We start from the raw sequence: 23587 nt of genomic DNA on the forward strand, positions 1-23587 counted from the left end.
CCGATGACACGATCGAGCAACAAATTTTAAACGTTTTTAAATATTTTTTGAAAAGGCGGATATTCATGTAAATGTCTGCGATAGGTAGAGCTTGAATCGAAGTGTTGAGACAGCAAAAGATCTGCTATTCTCGGCTGAAGATTTGAGGGCCAGAGATCATTTTGCAATTTTTGATCCATCGGTACCACATCTCCCCTACGTAATATAAGCTGATAACCATGACATATTCATCGCTTGGTCGCGTCGAGAATCTGTAACAGCGAAGTATTTTATTTATCTGCATAAAGCAGTATCAATATCATTATTTGTAGTAGTGAAGTATCATTAGCAAGCAACACTTTGTCTACATCGTCTTACTGAATCAAGGACTGCAATATTTAGTAAAAATAAAACAATATAATTGACTTATACAATATTCAATTAGAGCGCACGTCGATAACACATCGATAAATCTGTTGCAAGTGGAAAGATTCGATCAGAAAGCCATAGCACAGATTTCATTGTCTGGACGACAGTCAGCATTTCGCAATCTCAGCTAACATCTGTCCCCACACATATTTAACGGATATCAACACGACAGCTAACTATCTAAAAGTGTAGTTGCTGATTACCAAGCGAATATCACAATCAAAAAAGATATCAAACTGTTTCAATGGCAGAAGGGGGTCACGATCCACGTGCTCAGGAAATCAGCTCATCATCGAAGCCTAGCATTGCAAGTGAGCATTTATTTTTGATAATATGGTCGTAATAGGAAATATAAATTGATTGCGAATGCATATAGCGGTCGTTCCTCCATTAATATCCTAAATGTCTTTAATACTCCACATTGTCCAAATGCTACTGTCTCGACAATACCAGCTATATTCGGGATCCTCTATCGTTGATTTGGCCATCGGCAGGTAGTGACGACCTGCGAAATAGTTTGCCTTTATCTGCCTGTTTATCTACGCTTTCAGATGAGATGATCATTGATTGATGCCAGGTGTGCATCCATCATTCATAGCGCGAATTGTCGTGCGTTGCATTTCCTGTCATTATGATACTGGATTGATGCCTTCATAGAGAAATTACTGATTCTTTGGATTCCAATTAATTATGTTCAGAGAAATATTTGTTACTTACTGACACAACGATTTGTATCCTCTTAGGACATGCACTATTGGCTGAAGGTGATCAGGTCATTCAATACTTTGAAAATTGTACCGTGAACGTTGTTGCAGGAGACCAGTACACGACGGTCATTAACGGTAAGCAGATGTGATCGTTAACAAAGTACTCATAGTTTTTGGGGTAACCGGATGTAACGCCCAGAGCCTGCCTGCCAAATTCCTGCCCGGACGCTTGAATTCATACGAAATGCCCCTGCAGCTATTCAGATCAATATGCGGAATTCTTCCGGAATGAATTTACAGAATTATGGAATAATGTCACACCTAAAAAAACACCATTATTTTAAAGGCCGTTGTTTCAAAACACCGTTTGTTTCGAATGCAACCCTATACAATACATATTCGGTGATTCTCCCTTGATGGAATGCTGTTGCAATCGCCGAAGCTGTTTCAGTTAGTGAGAAATAGTGATGTTGCGCACATGAAATTAGCTTATTTCTGAAAAAATGAACAATACAAAGTAGAAACAATTTCAGCATTTTAAAATGCAATACTTTTTTGTAACAGAGATACCTGTTGCACCAGGCAGTCCTGGAAACAAGTCGGAGCAACAACAGATAAGACTGGAAGCACGTAAGTTACTCTAAAACATTCCATTGGGTTTTATGGTGTTCAATGTGGATAGAATATATAATTCGTATCAAACGATATTGGTTATACGAAAAGCCGGGAATTGCGCGAGTTGCACCAAGTTCGCTTTAGAGTTCAGTGACTTCTCACCAATGGCATGGGAGCAAATACCTCATTGGAGATAAAGACTCCCATAAAATAAGACTAACAAATATATAAAGCCTAAAAATTCAGCTGGCTGATTCATCGGAGGCATCGTTACTTGTCGCGTTAGTACTGATAACTAGGGCCATTTAAAGTCATTAAAGTCATATTTTTTTCTATGCATCAGTAAGTCGTGAAATCAATTTTAACGCGAAAACCACGTCCCTATGGGGTATATTTAGAAAGTTATAAAGTCATATAAAGTCATATTTTCCTGGTTAGGTCATATTTGAGTTATAAAGTCATATTGTTGTATACTTTAAATAAAAAGTGCCAATTTAGGCGGTGAAGCAATTAAGCACTAAGAAAGTAGGGCCATTTCTGATTGAACGAAGTCAAGCTGTAAGGTTAGCCTACATCATATTACAGCCAGAGACCTATGAGGTGACACATTGCATTATGAGGTCGCACATTGCATTGTGATGCTACACAATCTGTTATACTTCTGTGCACGGAAGTAGGACGTCATTTGAAGTTCAGTCAGTGGGTAGGCAGGCTAGAAAGCTCTATCTTGGTCTAGTTATATACAAATATATTTGGATTTGAATAAAATAGTATTAGCGATGGGCACCACGATAATAAATATTTGAAGAATAGGTCACCGAAATATGCCTCCACTACAACAATATTTCAAACTTGATACAGAAAATGGAAAGTTGTACGTACACCATCAGAGAGGCTAATGCTGATCTAAATGCTCTTGATTTCAGAAAAGATCCGCTTGAGCTCAAAAATTACATTAAGAAGCGAGTAGACAAAAACGATGTGAAACAAATTATGGAGCTACAAAGGCAAGATATTTCACCAGCGCTGTATGCAAAACTGCAAAAGTGTCAACCCACATTAGCGTCTGTGGAGCGCTCATTTTCCTTACTAAAGTCATTTTACGTCCAAATTGTCACTTTAAGGACTCCAACATTCCACACAACATGAAACTGTACTACAACAGTGGTTTAAAATAAAAAATGGATACGTAATACTGCTATGTTGCGTATGTTTTACTCGTCAGTTCCATGAGTGACGTTGGTTACATGTAAAAATACACCATTTTCACATAAAGTCATATAAAGTCATATTTTCCATAAAATAAAGTCATATAATTGATTTTTTAAGGTCATATAAAAATGGCCCTACTGATAACGCATTCGTAAGAAGATACTATATTCAGTCTGCAGTGAAAGTGGGTATAGCATAGACATTGAAGCTACATAGCAGCTGTGAAATAGTTGTCGGACTCCCTAACTTCACGATATATACCCACCGCCAGTTCACGAAGTCGTCAACACCTAGCAGATTATTTCACTGTGATGCACATAATATCGGATTTTAAAGTTTCAAATCAGTGCAACCGTGTCTGTCTTGAAATGTGTCATCACCTAGCACCTGTATATAAATAAATTTCGTTTGAACTCTTGAAGGGGTTTTGATGTTCCTACCTTGTTGGTATATGGAATTTCGTCATTGATATGACGATGACATGGATTAATACCACGCAGTTAGGTCAGGGCGTCATATAGAATACTTATAAGCAACTTGTGATGAAAACACGTGATGCTTATGGCTGTCTGAATTATTTACCAGGTTTCCATGTTCTATAATAATAATAGAATAAAATCGGGGAATATAAAGAGTATGGATTCCGCAATTATACTATGACAACAGGAACAGGCCCGATTGCCCATGCGGTATAGCCTATGTTGTTGAATTGCGCCATCACATGCAAGGCTTGGCAAATCTATGGCCTCTTTAGTATTGATGTTTAAAATAAGTCATCCATAAAATGCAAATAAGTCTTGCACATTCGAACAATCGTGGAATGTGCTCATTATTATTTTTTGCTTATCTAGAAACGATGGGGCAGTAGATACGTCACCTTGCTTGTCCCTGCGTCATTACTTACTAATTCTTTCAAGCCGCGGACTGATTGCTATTAGCTTCGTATGACATGTTACCCACGTTCTGGGCCGTTCAGAGTAGCCGTGATAATTAACATTTATCACCCTCAATGTACCCATCATATAAATTAGTAGACTATTTTTCTTGACGAAAAAATTCAGAAGTGCAGTCGATGTGATGTTGACCCGCCCAATTTCCAACAGTCGTGATGGGATCAAATCAGTTAACAACTTCTCAATGTAGGCTATCCTACTAACGACTTTGGAGTCCAATCTATTATGTCGACTATAGAATCTAGCGATGTCCATATACGATCGACCTAATGTCAGGCTATGTCAGGGAAAATACTGGACATGTTTTAAACATTAGAGCGATACCGAATTCATTTTGTTCAGTATCCCCCCCCCCCCCCCCAAAAAAAAAAAACTTTCATTCAGATTTCACTGCCTATGTCATTAAAGTGCTAGGTCGGTTAAAACAACGATGCACGCCAAATTTGTCTCAATTTCCACCAGTAAAAGCGAGATTCTTGCAGTTGAAAGTTTTCAATTTATTATTAAAATATGAAAATAAACTTTCAAAATTTTTCTGTCAATTTCATAAAATTGTTAGTCTGTCAGTAGAAGTGATGTACAACAAATTCTACTGGTTTGAATTGAACCAAACTTCGTGTGCATCATCTCTACTGAGAGCCTAACAATTTTATGTGGTCGGGAGAAAATTTGAATTTTTTTATATTTATTTTTGTTATGTTCTTGATCTTGTTTGAACAATAACTCAATGCGACGAGGTTGCAATACAGAATCAGTATATTACCAGCAGAATAACTTTAAGGCAGCGACACGATCCAGAGTGCAGTTAAATGAAAAGACCACGAGACAATAGAACACAGGATATAAATACAAGCACGACACACGAGGAAATAATGATTGGCGGTAATTACTAATCCTATAGAAAGAAAGAGTTGCACGACACTAAAACGTAAATGCACGAACATAACAGTCCTCCCCTATAAGTTGAGAGGGTTGCCCACATTCACGTAGGTATGTAGAAATCGGTTGGCTTTCTGTCCCTAAGAGGATAACGTCTACCCGACGTATGAGAAGGATTAGATGCAGGACCTTGTGCCCTGTTCCTAACCAATGGTTGCTCAGCTTGCGACTGCGGAGGCTGAGCAACTTCCTGTGTAGCTGTATTATTATGGCCAGCTGAAATCAAGCGTGGTTGGAGTTGGTTTTTGTGCCTCCTCCAATACCCATGATCCGTTTTTATCATGTACACAACACGCCCCAGTATTTCCGTCACCACGCCAGCAACCCACTTTGGTCCTCTTCGGTAACTGCGAGCGTAAACCGAGGAAGCAATCTCGAAATGAGTGACTGATTGTCTAGGCGTAACGGGTTTCGATTTATCGAAGGGCGAGCACAAACTTAACAAATTGCGTGACTGCCGACCATGTAAAATCTCGGCAGGCGTTTTCCAGTCTATGCCCGGGTGCGGTGCACATTGGTACGTAGCGAGAAGCGTTTGGGTCGCGAAGTTGAGATCTTTTCCCCCGTCGCAATTTTTTATCAATCCAGCTTTCAAAGTCTGGACGAATCGCTCCGCTTCCCCGTTCGAGTCAGGGTGAAAAGACGGTGATACGATAAAGCTGATTGCCAAATTAGAACAAATGGTATCGAATTCATTCGATGTGAATTACGGCCCGCCATCCGTGACAATTGTTATGGGCAAGCCTTCGATAGAGAAGACTTCCCTCAAAGCGTTGACCACACACGAGGTTGTAGTAGAACCGACATTCATTACTTTAACGAAAGGATATTTCGAATGCGCATCGACGATGACAAGAAACATTTTATAGTTTATTGGACCTGCGTAGTCCAAGTGAATCCGTTCAAAGCTTTCAGAAGTTTTTGGCCATTCGCGATACTGACGATCAGGCGCTTTCATTACCTTACGGCAAGCGTCGCAACTCTTAACGAGATTTTCAATGTCGCGATTAATGGAAGGCCATGCGATGTAACGTCGAACCATCTGCTTCATTTTCGCGATACCCCAATGTCCTTCGTGCAATAATGATAAGACTCGCGAGCGAAGTGACTGCGGAATTACTACGTGCTGAAAACCATAAATATTGAGCATGACTATGTCTTCGTGCAGAGAAAGCGAATGTTTGCGAGTAGAAAACCAAGAAAAATCATCAATATGCGTCTTTGGATTCCAATTACTATGAGTGACAGATAATTTTGCTAGTTTCATGGTTTTGTCCTTCAGCGTCGCGTCGCGAATTTCATTGCGAGTTAACGGTAAGCCATCGAATGCCATATTAATAGCGTGAACGATCTCCGCGTTTTCACGAATTTCCAATTCGTCAAACTCAGGGTCTGGACCCTTTGGTAGGCGAGATAAACCGTCGGCGTTTCCGTCCTGATTAGTCGGTTTATAGCGAATGTCATATTGGTAAGCCATGAGCGTTAGTGCTCATCGCTGTAAGCGTTGCGCTGTAATCACGGGAATTTTCTTGTCCGGCGAGAAAATAGCTAAAAGCGGTTTGTGGTCCGTTACGAGCGTAAATTTTCGGCCATACAAGAATTGACGAAATTTAGTGACTCCGTAAATGATTGACAGAGCTTCCTTCTCTATTTGAGAGTAGGATTTTTGCGAATCGGAAAGTGTTTTCGATGCGTGCGCGATGGGTCTCTCTTCGCCATTGTGCTCGATTAAGAGGACAGCGCCGATTCCGAATTGAGAAGCATCAGTTGACAAAATGAGCTGATTGTTTATATCATAATGAGCTAACTGCGTAGCGTCGATAACGTTTTTGAGAATGCGAAAAGCTGCGTCACAGTCCGTATTCCAAATGAATTTCGCGTCTTTTTGAAGAAGGCGATATAACGAAGCGGCTTTATTCGTAAAATTAGGAATAAACGCGCGATAATAATTGACTTTGCCCAGGAATGCCTGTAGCTGGCGAACATCCTGAGGTTTAGGCAACTGTTTGATTGCTTCAACGGATTTGTGAGACGGGCGTTTGCCGTCCTTGTCGATTATGTGACCAAGATACTCGATACTACTTTTGAAAAATTCACATTTCGCGAAGTTGACGGTGAAACCATATTCGGTGAGGCGCTCAAAATGTAGCGATAATTTGCGAAAATGATCGCGTTCATCAATGCCAGTAACGATTATGTCATCGATAAAATTAGCAACACCAGGTAAGCCGGCGATCATGGCATCAATACAGCGTTGAAAATTTGCGGGACTAGATGCGACTCCGAAACACATGCGGCGATAACGGAATAGACCGAATTGCGTGTTGATGACACACAAATTCGTCGCATCATCATCTAATTCTAGCTGAAAATAAGCATCGGCAAGATCAATTTTCGTGAATATACAACCACCCTGTAACTTGTTAAGAATTTCACCCAAGGAGGGCAGGGGATGTTGATCTATCTGAATTTTTTGATTCAATGCTTTGAAGTCACCACAAATGCGTACTGATCCATTTGATTTAGTGACGGCAACAATTGGTGCTGCCCAATCACTGTAATTGATTGGTTCGAGGATACCTTGATTGACTAATCTATCCAATTCGGTTTGAACAGCGATTTGCCTTGCGAAAGGCAAAGGGCGCGGCTTGTTGAATACGGGCTTGGCATTAGGTTTCAAGTGAATTGTCACCTTTGTCTTGGTGCATCGTCCTAATACATTAGAGAAAACGGAGGGAAATTTGGACTGAAAAGATACCAATTTGTCGTTCGAATCAGAAATGTCAATAGTATTACATGATTGCGATTTGACCATCTGCGAGGAAATTGCATCCAAAGCAGACGTTCCCTTAGCGGTCATGGAGAAAGCAAGCGGTCATGGAGAAAGCATCGCTCCAATCGAGACCAAAAATGTTTTTCCCACGGTGTTCGTCGAGAACTACCAATTTTAAGCCAACTCGAACTTCAGAACCCACCTGCACTGTTACAGTGCAAATACCTTTCACTTTCAGTGGCTTGTCGCCATACGCTACGAAAGAGAAATGGTATGCTGAGAGTTTCGGAGAGCCCAATGTTTTGTACCCAGTCAATCCCACCATGGCGGAGGGTGCACCAGTGTCCCACTGTGTCGGCAACGGAATGCCGTTGATGCTGGAGTTGATCCAGAGCTGGTTTCCTACGCGTCGATATAGTTCAGTGGTTCCCAACCTTTTTCATCTCGTGCCTCCCTTGGCCGAAATTTAAGCCAAAATTCCCCCCTTAGAATAAATCTGCCCGATGATTAAAAAAGATGATTTTACCGCGCAAACACCTGTTGATTGAGAGAATAAGACGGGCTGTACCTAGTGTTTGTTTCTAGCAGTGCTGTAATAACACTTTACAGACCTCCAACAACAATGGTCGTGGTCCCAATCAAACAAATTCTGGAGGCTTGACTCGACAGACCCCCACACTTCCATTTGTGTTTTCGGCTTACCATGTACCAATCGCTTGCGTATGCATTTGGCCAATAATATTGGTACTTTCACATATGGCAGAGTTGACCAGACTCGAGTCTGACTCGAGTCACCATTTTCTGATGACTTGACTTGACTCGAGTCATTTTCTCAAAATACGGAAACGACTCGACTCGACCCGAGACAATCTGGGTATTGACTCGACTTGGACTCGAGTCATTGTGCATGACTCAAACCAAGCCATATGACTCGAGACTACAAGACGGCCAAGACCGACATTTCATTGTAATTTCGAAGAACAGTAAAGTGACAACCCAATCGGAATTTCGTCTAGTGATCTTGGTACTTGACAGTTGACACTGCGACAAGAAACTGCTCAAAGTGTGGAAAATTAGTGTATCACAAATCCAAATCATTCAATATCACCAAACAGTGTTGACTTGAGTGTGACTTGGACTCGGACTTGAGTCATAATACCATGACTCGGACTCTACCCCGTGCTCGGTGACTTGGACTCAGACTTGACTCAATGGTGAATTGAAAGTGATTCGAATTGACTCGAGTCAAAATTATGTAAGTGAGAATAATTTGTGACTCAGAGCCTCGGGACTTGGTTACAGCATTGATACTTAACGTACACGTGTTCAGATTCCCTGCTGGAACTCCTTGGAAATTAGGACATCCATTACGTTTCGGCATCATTGCACCGAGTTTAACATTTTTTTTTTCGATCAGGTTGCTGTTCACTAAAAATAAAGCAAGGCTAGCGATCTCTTTGACTTGAATCGATGACGTTGAAATATTTTGTCACTGTCTGAAAATGTTGACTTGGAAATATAAAATATATATTTTCACCAGAGGCCTTGTTGTGATAGATTCGGCACGCCATTTGCTCGCTTAGGATACATTTGATTGAGAGGCCGTCGCTGGCCTACAAAATTGCAGAAAATCTGAACTAGTTTGAGAAAGGGGGGATTGGTATGTGAAAAAGAGATTTCAAATAGCATTTGAACATACTTTCAGCAAACAAAAAACAGGCATAAGGAGCATGCGTTCGAATATAACTGGTTGAATACATGACAGTTCGGACATGAAAAATTCGGGAAATCCGTTACAATTCTAAAGTGGAATTCCTCCCTAAAAATTGCAAAATTCCCCCCAAGGGGGGAATTCCTCCCCCGTTGGGAACCACTGATATAGTTGGTCGATGTCGAAGGAGAGGAGTGGCACTGAGCAGAAATTGACGGATGTGACCTGTTGCGTGATACTAGGTTTGGTAGACATGCACACAGGTTTGATATGACCTTTACGACCACATTTCTGACATACTGCATGTCGATATTGACAGTCTTTTCTCTGGTGATCGATGAAACAGCGGCTGCAGGATTTCGGTCTTTCTGGGAAGTTGCCTTGGTTGGATTTGGAAAGTTTTTTCCCCTTCTGATAGCTTCCAGTCATTTTGTCGACGATGGAAGTATCTTTACCGCTACTTTCGCCTCGGATAACCCTATCAGTTTCCAGCATTCTCACGAGTGTTGCGGCTACTTTGAGAACGTCGTCGAGGAATGGATTGGTTTGTGTTAGACAATGCCGTCTCACATCCGCGTGCGGCGTTTCTATAATGATGAGATCGCGCATTAGCTCATCAACGTAGCTCTGATCACAGCCTTCTCTTGAGCATGTGAAGTTGCAATCCTTGGAGATTCCGCGTAGAGTAGCGATCCAGCAGGCGTACGATTGTCCCCGTTGCATTTTACAGTTGTAAAATTCGTACCTGGCTGCTTGCACATAAATGGAGTCTTTGAAGTGCGTAGACAACTTCTCAGTCAACACGTCGAAGGATTGTGCACTCACATCAGCAGCACCAAACAAATTACGTAGGAGCGAGTACGTTTCAGGTCCGACCCATGAGAGTAGACACGCTCTTTTCCTCTCCATGTTGGAAATGCCGTAAATTGCAAGGTGGTGGTTGAATCGTTGCAGATATTGGTCCCATTTCTCCTTCGATTTTACAAACGAATCAAACTTGGGAGCGGTAGCTTCAGATGTTGACGCACCGGGACTCAACCTCTGCGTTAACTGTGCCATTTCTGTCATGACTTTTGCCATTGCTTCGTCATGCTTTGCTTGTTGTTGCACCATCATCTCTTGCTGCTTCGCTTGTTGTTGCGCCATAATCTCTTGCTGCTTCTCAAGAATTTTCAAAATACCCGATTCCATAATATATATTCGTCGCAGAAATAACTGTGAATCCGACTTCTGACACCAATTGTTATGTTCTTGATCTTGTTTGAACAATAACTCAATGCGACGAGGTTGCAATACAGAATCAGTATATTATCAGCATAATAACTTTAAGGCAGCGACACGATCCAGAGTGCAGTTAAATGAAAAGACAACGAGGCAACAGAACACAGGATATAAATACAAGCACGACACACGAGGAAATAATGATTGGCGGTAATTACTAATCCTATAGAAAGAAAGAGTTGCACGACACTAAAACGTAAATGCACGAACATAACAATTTTTTATATAATAAATTCAAAACTTTTTATAGCAAGAACCTCCTTTCTACCGGTTGGAATTGAGCCAAATTTGGTGTGCAGCCTTGATATAGCAAACATAATAATTTTATCCCGTATTTGAACATCATCCCTAATCTTCATGCATACGTTGGGTTGATGTGAGGATGCTGTTCCTGGACTGATTAAAAACTTTTTGTTTCTTTTTCTTTTCATGCAATACCTATAGAAAACTCTACGACTGTGTTTATGTTTACATAGCATTAACATAAAATATTTCGATTCGATGTGATCATGTAATTTCCGATTATGTTTTCAGAAATGGCATTTCTAGCAAAGACCAAGCAACATCTTCGTAACGAAGTTGGAGAAATCAAAATGCCCGCTCGTCCCACAACAATGGTGATCGATATGCAGACCGCCAACGACGCCAACTTCACAAATGCAACTCATGGTGCTAGCAAAACTGTATTTGGTCGTGACGTTCAACCAATCTCTCATGACCAATTTCATGATCCCATGAAAGGTAAATCTCCCAGGCATGTTATGATACTCGGAGAAGCAGGGGCTGGAAAATCAACCATTTCGGGAATATATTGCTTGGCTGTAGCTGATGGAAATGTTGAGACGCTTCGTAGTGTACAACTTGTTCATTACATCCAGGCAGCCCAACTTCATAACCATAGTACCGCAAACGTCTTTGATCTCCTATTTACCGAACAAATCGCTTATGATCCTATGACTGAATTGACTGTAAACGAGAGACGTGCTGGAGCAAACTGGTTAAATGAGAATTCAGACAAAGTATTATTGACAATTGACGGCCTTGATCAATGCTTAGATAACATTGTTGTGAATACTTCCCAAAGTACCTGCGAACTAACTAATTCAAGAGTCACTAAAATCATCGCTAGAATCATGGGCGGAAACATATGGAGAGGCGCACGCATATTGACCACGTCGCGGTGGAATATTTACTGGAACTTGACTGCCGAACAGAAACCAAACAAAGTAGTCGGCATGAGAGGATTTGACGACGAAAATCTCAAGTTGGCAGCACAAGCGCACTCTGTTGATGGCGGTATGATGATAGATCAACTCCTGAATACTTCCCTGAAATTATTAAATTTATGTAGAAATCCTATGTTTCTAAAGTATACCATGAAAATATTCAAAACAAATTCTGAAAACTTGCCAGATAGTATTTCCGGCCTCATGTCAGCATTTTTACGAAATTTCTTCCGCCTGTCCTCTGAGAAGTATGACGACGTTACGAGACTCGCCTACCATGCAACATTGGACAATATATTTGTGTTTTCGCGCCGGTACTTAGAAAACCTGGTAATCAACCCAAAAGATCTCACTGACTTCTTGTCTGCTGGAGCAAATCCGGAAAAAGATCAGGATGTCGCCAACTCGTTTGACGATGTATTTTCCTTCTCCCATCAAACAATGCAGGTTAGCGAAGTTGATGTATTTTGTTGCAATAAATCCAATTATTTATTATTGATTAGGCCACCGTATCTCAAACTTTTTTAGACACGCCCCTCGTTTTAAAAGTGAAAAAATGCGCGCGAATCGTCATGTTACCAATCCGATCTAAATGCTGGCACTCTAAACTGATATTAAGATGGTCTAGATCAGTGGTTCTCAACCTTTTGTGACTCGCGCCCCCCTTGGAGATGGCCAAAAAATCGCGCCCCCCTGACCCCCCTTGCATTTATCGTCATGTCAAAAAGAGCACATCATCTAATACAAAGGTGGGCAACGTTTTTGATAATCATGGCCGCATTTCGAATGCCTATGTAGCGTGAGGCCGCATTCCAGGGCATAGCAGCAATGAACGATCTGGACGCAATATCCATTCCCGGTGAACTCCGGACTATTCTACTTTTCACAATGGCCTATTGTACGCACCGAAATCGGGAGTGGCAATGTTATGAATAGTTGCCGGGCGGTGCATATTGTCCCGCGGAGCGCGAAAATTTTTCAGGGCCGCGAACGAATTGTTATTTCTTGCCAATTCCCATTCCGGCTCAGATTAAGAAGGGCGCTACTGTATTAAAATCGAAAAATGAAGTCTTGTTGAATTGCGCGGAGGGCGAAGAAAATTTCAAGATTAATTAAAATCTCTCGAAAATGCGAGAGATGAATTAGGCGTCGACGGCCGCTCAAATTCCCTTGTACGGCCGCAGGCTGCCCACCCCTGATCTAATAGCATACATAAGGTATATCTTACGCCAATTTTGAATCTGCATTCCAGTTGTTGAGTCTTTTACATTGCTGACAAATTTCTCCAAAATTGTGAACAAAAAAAACATTGAACAATACATCTATTAATTAATTTCAAGGTAGGTCACCCTGAGACTAATCCTGATGCTGGTAGTGAGTACAGAGAGCAAGGCGTCGGTCTGTCCTGTCATGCTAAATTTGATCAGTTTTGGAAATGAATTAAATTGTGTTGATTTATAGCCTAATTAAGGGCGAAACCAGGCAACCTATGTTGCATCTAAGTCTTTTTTAGGCAGTGCAGTTCGTAAGCTACGAACAAGAGCTGCCCAGCGCGACAAGCTTTAGGCTAGTGTCAAAGCTATGAAGCAATGAATGAATTACACGTGGGAATTGCTCTTTATATTTCCAAAGAATTTCAAAAATTTGCTCAAATGAGCAAATTGAGCGCGATTGCGCGAGTTTGTATTTTGCAAGCTTTCTTGAATATGGAATAAATTTTATCTTCATTAATCGTCTTCTCACAATGGATGTGAAACACATGTTCAGACACGTACAATTTATACTGACTTTGTCAATTTCTCGCCCCCCCCCTATACTGACTCCGTCAATTTCTCGTGCCCCCCGTGAGAGCCTCCCGCGCCCCCCAGGTTGAGAACCCCTGGTCTAGGTGGCATGGGTGGCTATGACTGTTGATGAGTGATTTCTCAAATATGAAATTTGGACCTATACACTACGACATAACTAGGAACTAGAGGTGCGATTTTTTTTCATTTGACCGCAGCTTCGCACCCACTTCAACTGCTTTCACGCCCCCGAGGGGGCGCGCCCCCAGTTTGAGAACCACTGGAGGCGAGAGGTAATATCGGAACAAATATATACTCTCGAAATTCGAAAATAAAGCTTTACCAACTTGCATCCGATCAACAATAAATTGATCATAGAGGTATATGCAGAGGTGGTCAAAGTAGTCAAGAAAGCTACTCAAGTAGAAATAGAAGTAGCGACAAAAAAATCTACTCAAGTACGAGTAGAAGTACTTCTTCAACAAGCCACCTAAAACTACTTGAAGTAGAAGTAGAATTGACGGACCTTAAATCTACTCAAGTAAGTAAGTAGTTTTAAAACAGTCTTAATTCGTTCGCATGGACTGTCAAAAGCTGCGAATTGATCTATGCGGAAGGTGCAGAGAGCTTGAATCGTATTGATGCATCCCAGGAGGTAAAAATTTTCGTCAGAATAAGCATTCTTTCGCATCATGGGTGCAAATTATAGTATTGATATGAAAATGCGATACTAACCCTTTGTTTACCAGAAGACCCCGTTTTAGAGAATATCATGGCATGGCGCCCTACCCCATATTATAAGGCCCCAAGTTTAGGCGAAGAGCAATACGTTGAAATTTTATCGGATACGGTTTCATGACTTTGCGCGATTAGTATAAGTTAATAACAAATATTGTGGATCGTAAAAGTTATATCTAGTGTAGGTTTATTTTCGAAAAATAGAGGCATTACTACACTTGATTTTATGCTTCAACATGTATGTTCTGCAGACAAAAGAACTGAAAGTATAATCAGAACTCAAAGTATGATACTCGCAATTGAAAGTGAAATACAAATACCACTTCTAAGAAGCGGAAAATATATTTCATGTCTTTTGTCCGTAAAGCTTCGAAGGTGATCTGCTAAAACAGGTGTAACGTTAAAAAAGGCTGGATTTTCCAGATTAGCAAGATACGTAATGGGCTGCTAGACTACGATATGATAGGTAATTGCTAGATCGCAAATTCAAACGTTATGGTGGGCCATATTTACTGTGATGAAATATTTGATATGGGCGACAATGCGGTGTGAGCGGAACCAAGCAATCCGGTACCTAAATTAAATTCAATGATACTTTCGTGAAAACATATTTGTCACTTCATAACTACTGTGCGCGAAGCGCAACAAAATTTATGAGCTTTACTTGACTTTTATGAATATTAATGTTGGTACTCCGTGAAAACAGCCCCGAAATTCCTCAGGCTATCTTTCGTATTGGGGGAATAGGGGGAATACACTACTTCTACTTGACAAACTAAAAATAGCGTAAAGTAAGTAAGTAGATCACAAAATATTACGAAGTAGAAGTAGAAGTAGAGAAAATCAGATCTACTTGAGCAAGTACTAGAAGTAGAGGAAAACTACTTGAGTACTTCCAAAAAGTAGAAGTACTTCGTTATTGACCACCTCTGGGTATATGTACACTTGTACAGTATTCGCCATGAGTATTTTGTGGAAGTTTGTTCAGGAATTTTGCTGCGCGCTACATGTCCCAAATCTTGATCGGAAGGATATGAAAGGATTCATTTCGAATCATTTGAACGAGAGTGGAATGGAGTTTACCAGGCAACTTTTGTACGGATTGATTCTCAATGAGAAAGTCACGGAGTCAATGAGGAAATACCTGACGGGTGAGTTGACATAGTTGACATAGTTTGCCGTGCTTTTGTCGCGATAGCACAGGGGTGGGCAATTATTTTCCTCCACGGGCCAAATGAGGACCAGAAATTACGTTGGCGGACCGAGTGAAAAATTTAGGCTATATTCTCCAGCGTATTTTAATTTTATTTCTAAATATCATTGTTAATAAATGCTGCTCAGTGAATGTGTTGATTTTAGTTAATGAGAAAGTGGAGGTTAATTAAAAAAATATCTATTTGCCGTCATGATTTGAAACAATGTTAAACATGATATATTTTCAACTTTCTTTAGACCCCTATCCACGTTCTTCCATTAAAACACTAAAACAGTGGTTCTCAAACTTTTGTTTAGGCACGACTCCTTTATGATAGTGAACAATTTCGCGCCTGACCCCCCTATCATGATATCACAACATATTAAAAAGAGCAGCCTAAGTGCTAGCAATCGCAACGGGCGGTTTGATGGCATGGGAGGTTATTGCTGCTGATGTGGCAATTCTGTAGTATCAAAGTCGGACAATACTCGAGCAATAAGTATATTATGGGTTCGGGGTGAATCACACCGAGCGCGGGAAAAATCTTTATTCAACTTCGACTTCGCGCTTCCTCTCAGATGCTTTCACGCCCCCTAGTTAGAGAACCACTGCACTGAAATGTATATTTAATATTACCAAGCTTGTCTTGGTCGCTGAATTCCGAGCAGTGTGCATCTCAAATAGCCTTGCTGTTGAGCGAAGTTTGCAGTATTTTGAAATTTGCCCTCCCTTGCCCAAGTGTTTCGTGTTTTTTTTACAAATTAAAATCCTTAATCTCGGCGCCATGTTCCACAAAAACTACAAGGACGGGTTTACCCCTAACTTCAGTATACAAATATTTAGTGCTCTAAACCTTCTTTGAATTTCAGCTTCCGGCTTTCTCTTTTGGACATGCCCGTTCATCCTTCATGGGTGATATATATGATGAGTCATATAGTAATCGCGAGCACTGATTGATTTGTTTTACGAATTATTAGGGATTTGGAAACGCCTCACGTAGCAATTTGAAACATAATATAATGCCTAATGTGACAATGGCAAGAAGGTTGACCTAAACTATATGAAAAAAGTGATTTCTTGTGAACAAAATTGTTACTGATACTTTGCCACATTGCTTTTATTTTGAATCTGGATTACGCATGCGAGGTACGTTGGCAGCGTAATCGTGACATAGTAATGAACAGGCTTCAAAGTAGACGAAGTTTCTGTTTAGTTGATACAGCCTATGTGGTTTTTGTCCACGCAACAATATTCAAAAATCAGTTTTAATGTCATGAATTCTAAGCAACCTTTCGCAGGCTGCACATAATGGCTTTGCGGACCGCATTTGCCCCGCGGCCCGCCTTTTGCCCAGGTCTGCGATAGCAGTTACGGTAGAATGCAACACACATAGCTCATATTTCTTATGATACGCATTAGTGGATCGGTAGGATCCAGGGTTGTAACCAAGTGACAAGTCAATTTCACTTTTATTGTTTTGACTCGAGTCAAGTCGAGTCATTTTCAATTGACCACCGAGTCAAGTCCGAGAACAAGTCATCGAGCAGAGGGTCAAGTCCGAGTCATGGTATCATGACTAGAGTCCGAGTTCAAGTCATTATATGTTGACTGCTCGGTTTCTAGTTAAAGTCTTGTTAAACTCACTCTACATAGCTATGTTTGGTGATATCGAATTTTCGCATTTATAGTATACTAATTTTCCTCACTTTAAGCAGTTTCTGGTCGCACTTTCATGTACCAGCACCAATCAGACGAAATCCCAGTAGGGTGGTTACTTGACAATTCCTCGAAATCACAATGAAATGTCGGTCTTGGCCGTCTGAGTCTCGAGTCAATGACTTGATCCGAGTAATGCGCAATGATTCGAGTCCAAGTCGAGTCAATACACAGATTGACTCGAGTCGAGTCGAATCATTTCCGTATTTTGAAAAAATGACTCGAGTCAAGTCGAGTCATAAAAAAATCGTGATTTGAGTCGGACTCAAGTCGCGTCATTACAAAACTGGTAGGATCCAATGAGGTTAGTGCGATTCTGATCGAAAATTTCTCTGGTCCGACTTCTGTTATTCAATACTGGTGTGCGGCTGCGATCCGGCACCGGCCGTATCAGAAAAAAGTGCCCATCCGGGTCCGATCCAGCTCCGGCCAAAAGTGAAGAAAAATAAATCCGGCTGGATATCCAATCAGCCATACAGGGTACGGTGGTTCCGTGAATTTATGAATAGGGCTCATTTATTTTCGTACTTGCTTGGCGGTTACTTGGGCGTGGTTGGTGGGATGGTATCGTTATTTAGTTAGTTACAAAAGTCATGCCTATCAATAAAGATTCTATCTGTATCAAAAGAGTACTGATCCGGCTCCGATCCGGCTCCAGACAAAATTCAAAAAATCCGATCGGATATCGAATCCGGCTCCGGTCCATGCTCCCCACTAGTTTCTGTACGATGACAAGACTCAGAATAGTAATGAGATCGACATTTTGTATTCTTAAAATTCGAGTTACCAATAACATTTCGATTCCATGCAAGAATTATACAAATGGTATTACCATCAATATTTATTACTCCAGATAGGATTTTTGCATCGAAGTCGAGTATTTTCTTGAGTATGATTGTATAATATGTCTATCGTTAACACGTCACCTTTAAACGGCGTCAGCAACCTATCATTGAGACGAATTAGGAAAACTACGTTTTCGTGTTAACTTCAATAAATGTTTTCCCTTCATTAATAAATTGTTATTAGTTTCCTCACGCTGCATGGCTCGCAGGTCGCAAAACCTCAATCGAGGAATGTCGTGAGATGATGTTCGAACAATTTATTGACCTCGTGAAGGATGGCGCTATACTCGACATTACGACTGTTCGTCTCCTGAGCGAGTGCGGAGACAGCACCATTCAGAACATGAAAGAACACGTTCAACGAATTAGAATCAATACCGAAGACCTGTTGCACAGTGATCAACTCTTACTGACAATATTGATAAAACGGCTGTCACCCCTTGAAACAACGTTCGTTCGGCAAATCACTCTGGATCCGTCGATGACAACGTGTGTGAAAGATTGTCTCGATTCTGTTGAAGTATTCGAGGTAACTCCACTTACTTGATGCTGGCATATTCACTCAATTTACTCAATGTCTTCTGTTGCAAGGCTGGCTATGAGATCATGGAATCCGTTGAAGAAATTCATTTAGATGATGTAATGACAATCCTTAATCGGTCGAAATTATTCTACGTCCGTCTTCGGTGTAATGATGGTGTGAAACTATTATTTCTCTTTGATTGGATAAAGAGATCTGAGGTATCACATCTACAGTTTTCGAAGTCAGGTAGCCAAGGGATCTTTGCCATAATTCTGTACTAAATTTGTTCACATGATTTACTAAACGTTAAGAATGTCAGCTGGTAATTGAATATCGCCGTGTCTGCAAAATTCCTCAGAAAAGCGACTATACAAACACAACACTGAACAATGAACATCATGAAATTTATTGTGATGAAAATAAATACAGCTAAATATAAATGTTGAAATGAAGATGGAATCTGTGTAGAATATAGAGCAATATTAATTCTTCATTCAGGTTCACATGGGCGGCCTTGGCTTATTAAGGATAACTCGAGTTGATACTTTGAGAAATTTGTTCAGATTTCTGTCGATACACTCAATAGAAAATCTGCGTTTGAACATTAATCCCGGCATAATCGGACTCCAATTTACAGAGATTGTCACGTCTCGTGGACCGACAACACGCAAGGTGAGAAATGTTATTATTCAATGTTACTGCAAAATTGATCCCCGTTGACTGCTATACTAAATAGTGTAAAAGTAATTTGGTGCAGCGTTTGGCAACATCGGATGCTGCATATAGCCCATGTCCATGGCGCAGCAATAGCTATAGTGGTTAATGTAAATCTAATGAGCATGCCTATCGCCCGTAAAACCGTAGAATCTCGTCTCTATTCGCTACTGGAATTTACATAACAATAACTACTTAATCGAATGAGCGTAGAATAATAGTATTGTATGTCCACACGAACAAAGAACCCTCACTTGAGAGGTTGAAACCCTATTTTACGTGCACGAGCATGCGGATGAATCTTTAATTTTGTAACCTAATTTCCGCCAGTCCAAGTGTATTCGCATCATTCCACTAGCTTCTATATCCGATCAATGTGAAATATTCATCTCCCTGCATGACCCGTATGGTGCATGGAGAATTACACAACAATTATTTGGAGTTTTTATGAGCGTCTGCGCAGGTGGTTCTCAAATTGGGGTCAGGGCTTCTTTTGGAGTCCGCAAGATAATTTTTTTAAAACCGTGAAGCACGTTAGGAAATTTTTTGATGTAACAATCCAACCTTTTTTTAAAACAAACTGAATGGTGGCCCGACGTTATAACGTTATTCGATATAACATATAATATTTTGGTCGCACTTCGCGCGTTTTAGTGTCACTATGCAGTTCCTGATTAGATTTCGCCTATACCAACTCCTGAACAAATTACGAGTAATTTTGAAGAAATGAGTCTTCCTGTATTCTTAATTATGAGAGCATCACTTCAGACCGTTAACACTACATAGTTTAGGGGTGAGCAACCTTCAGGTGCATCATCGTCGTTTCGGTGCTGTCCACAACACACCAAGGTTACACGAACACGCGATTGTACGGGAAGTGCGCTGCCAAAAAGATTACCAGCGACAAAGCCGTTGCCCGAAATAATCACCGTAAGCTGGAACCTTGGAATCTTGCATCTTCAGTTGTTCACTCACCGAAAAAATGCGACCCGCGGAGAAGCACAATGCTCCCGGTTCCAAATGCTAAATACAAAGGAATTTTGCCTTTAGTTTAGTCTGGTACGTGTGAGCGATTCCAATATCTTTCGAGTAGCGACAATAAATAATCGAGTTCACGAAATACCAATATGCTTTTATCCTTACTGCACACTAATTTTAATAACACTAGGCTATGGGTCACCAACACGCGGCTCGCGAGGTCATGTTATGCGGATGGCGACTTAATTTGAGGTTTCGGAAGAAAGCGAAGAAAACCATTTTGAAAGACTGAAATTGAACACAGTTTTAACAAATTGTTGTGGTTATTGTTGTTTCGAAATAGCTATTTTCCTGTGCCAAACATCATTCCACCGAGGGAGAATAATCAGCAGATATGAATGGGTTGGGCATGTTGCCTTGACGTGCAATGTCTCAAACACTGCCGAGACCGAGATGTTTAAAAACTGCATAGGGCGGTGGTACCAAAACTGGGGGGGTGCACCCCTGTAGTGGGGACGTGAAAGTATCTGAAGGGGCCACGAAGCTGCGGTCAACTGAAAATGTTTTTGCGCTACGCACCATTTACGTCACATTCATATTTTGTTTGCTATTGTGGTATGCATGGTGTTTTTCGACTACTATAGTCATTTACACCAGGCCAACATTTCTCATTATTTTTCGTAACTGCCGATTATAGCACGGCCCACCTGTAGGCTTTTTGTGAGACACCGCTTACGTGGATGAGGTGGCGAGGATGAGCCATAGGTAAACCATAAACACTTAGGTAATGGAATTCTGAAGTCGACCTCGGTCGGACTCGAGCCCGCACCCATTGGTGTTGCAGCCGCAGATTACACCGGAAATCATATTATAGAATTCTCTCATCAACAGTCATAACCTGCCATGCCATCAAACCATCCTTTGGAATTGCTAGCATCCTGGTTGTAATTCGGGATATGATGATAAGTGGGGAGCGAAATATTTCAGTATCACAAAGGGGGGCGTGTCTAAAAAAGTTTGAGAACCACTTGCTAAGGGCAGTCCCACTATATCAAGCTTTACGTGGAGATGGTCTTTCAGCTAGTAACGTATCTCGCTACTCCAAATTAGCCTAAATCAAGTGCAAAATCAAATTCAACAAATTTCGTTTCGTAATTTAATATAAAAGTGGCTATCCTTTGCATTGTTGTGTAATTTCGAACACTGCGTCCACTCTCATGGGATAACTGCTGCAATCTTCTAAAATAATTTTTCAGGTCTCCATCATGACGATTGAAGATAAATCCATGACGTATAAAATATTTGAGGCTTATTTGGATATTTTCCGGCACTGCAAATTCAGGGGTCTATCTCTAGCTAAGTGCGATCTCACCGACAAAGATGTTAACATGATTTTACAATGTTGCAGAAATAATGGTATTAAGGTAAGAATTAGGTCATCTATCAGCTTATAGCTCCAAATCTGGAATTTTCTATATATATGAATGTATCCAAATCGTTTACCTAAAATTATAAGGTGGCGTATGAAACATTTAAAATTAATGTATATTCCGTACAGAGGTGATATTCAAATTTTCATAGCACAGGAAGTCATATTTTTTCGTAAATAAAATTACCTTTTCGTATAAGTTTCACCATATCGTTTCGAGAAGATGAATTGGAGGCGGTGCAATAGATAAATGAACAGTGCTGCAAGTCACGATTATCCTTACAGACCGATATTAAGAACAGACTGACGTACTGGACGACTCTATGACAACAGCTTCTCTCACTATAACATTCTTTAAAACCAAACTATCTCACAACATAGTCAAGGTATTTCATTAGTTACAAAAACAGGATGCAACCGCTAGATACAGGGAATAGCGCGACGCGTATACAACCCGTCAATGCTAAGAATCACGCTGTTGGAAGCAGTAGTCCCACGACTTTATTCCACAAAGGGAAAATTATTATATTTAATAAAATTATCACAATGTATAACTCTCAAGTGCAAACCGGGCCTTATTACATTTTGAAAGAAACTTGAACTACTTGAATCTCAAAAATACTTTGACAGAAATCATGCAATATTGCTTACTTTCATGTACGCTGATATGATGACCAAGTATGGTATCGGCGAAACCACGAATTCTAATTAATCAATGGTGAACTAAACAGAATAGTCGGTGTTTCCAGCTGAATCTTTGGTATTCCACACCATTTATATGCAGTCCGAAACCCCTTGTTGGCAGAGGGTCAGTGGTTTGCGAGTTTTGCTAGAGCAGAGTTCCAGACATACGGTTCGCGGAGAAACACTGTATATATGGAGATGAGCTTGCATTAGCCAACACATTTCTATGAAAGTTGATATGTTTGATAGAGAACACCGTCACATAGGTAATATCTCAAAATGGCCGATATCACATTAAAACCGCCCAGTAACAATGCTGCGTTCTCACCCTAGCCACATTTCGTAACAATTCTTTGACTTCAAGTAGGAATGTTCACATTGAATTAATTATTTTTGGGAATGGTTCATTCATATTGGTAAAAAGGTCAATGCGTTAAAGTATTTTATGCGAATAACCTGAGGTGGGCATGGAGTGAGCCGTTCTAGGCATCATGAGATGCTGAATCACAATAACGAATATCGGAGTGGTAGGATAATGCTGTGAATACTGCTAGAAACAATTTGTGCTGGTTGTGATATATATAATTTCTGATTTAAAGAAACGCCGTGCTCAAAAGCCACTAGGTATTATCTTAACATTAAACATCAACTTTAATTGTATGTTATGTAAAATTATCTTCAAAATCTCCCTTTTCGAGAGCGCTGAGTTAGTTCAGTGCCGCAGATGATTAATCTGTTTGATGCGCTGGCCATGAATAATATCTGCGGAGTCCCAAATGGCCATTTATCAATAGTGAAAGTGAACTAAATCGAAGAGTCCGTATTTAGAGCTGAATTTTTGGTATTCCACACGACGTCTACTCAGTCGCAGAGCTATCGCCGCATCACGTCTAAATCGAACTGAACATAGAAATACCAAAACTTATATCGTCTTGAACCGCCAGTTACAGTCGGTATTTGATAATATACACCTCACTTGTATATTTACCAGCACGATTGTCTGCAAATGAAGATGCTGTTAAAAGACAAAAGATAGCCATCGTGATTTCTACTATTGTTTATTCTATGTGGGCTCGATATTAAAGCATTGTACATCAATGTTCCCTCGAATTTTTCACGAGTCTGCAAGCACTCACCAACCCACTACGCAGTCCCT

At 40.6% G+C, this 23587-nt stretch overlaps 1 protein-coding gene across 1 annotated transcript in view; it reads left to right on the forward strand.

Moving 5' to 3' along the window:
- Window positions 1–202: 202 nt before the first annotated feature.
- LOC145441344 (uncharacterized) overlaps window positions 203–23587 on the forward strand; it is a 147391-nt gene continuing 124006 nt past the window's right edge. Inside the window, exons 1-9 of the mRNA XM_080319192.1 lie at window positions 203–719; window positions 1152–1250; window positions 1680–1745; window positions 11134–12272; window positions 15336–15498; window positions 18313–18632; window positions 18695–18844; window positions 19125–19298; window positions 21575–21742. Of these exons, the coding sequence (XP_080175318.1) occupies window positions 653–719; window positions 1152–1250; window positions 1680–1745; window positions 11134–12272; window positions 15336–15498; window positions 18313–18632; window positions 18695–18844; window positions 19125–19298; window positions 21575–21742 (2346 nt within the window). The 5' untranslated portion in view covers window positions 203–652. The remainder of the gene's footprint in view (window positions 720–1151; window positions 1251–1679; window positions 1746–11133; window positions 12273–15335; window positions 15499–18312; window positions 18633–18694; window positions 18845–19124; window positions 19299–21574; window positions 21743–23587) is intronic.

The sequence above is a fragment of the Botryllus schlosseri genome, chromosome 1 (genome assembly GCF_051294905.1).
Source record: "Botryllus schlosseri isolate E-star chromosome 1, Bs_hap1, whole genome shotgun sequence".
Classification (NCBI taxonomy): domain Eukaryota; kingdom Metazoa; phylum Chordata; class Ascidiacea; order Stolidobranchia; family Styelidae; genus Botryllus; species Botryllus schlosseri.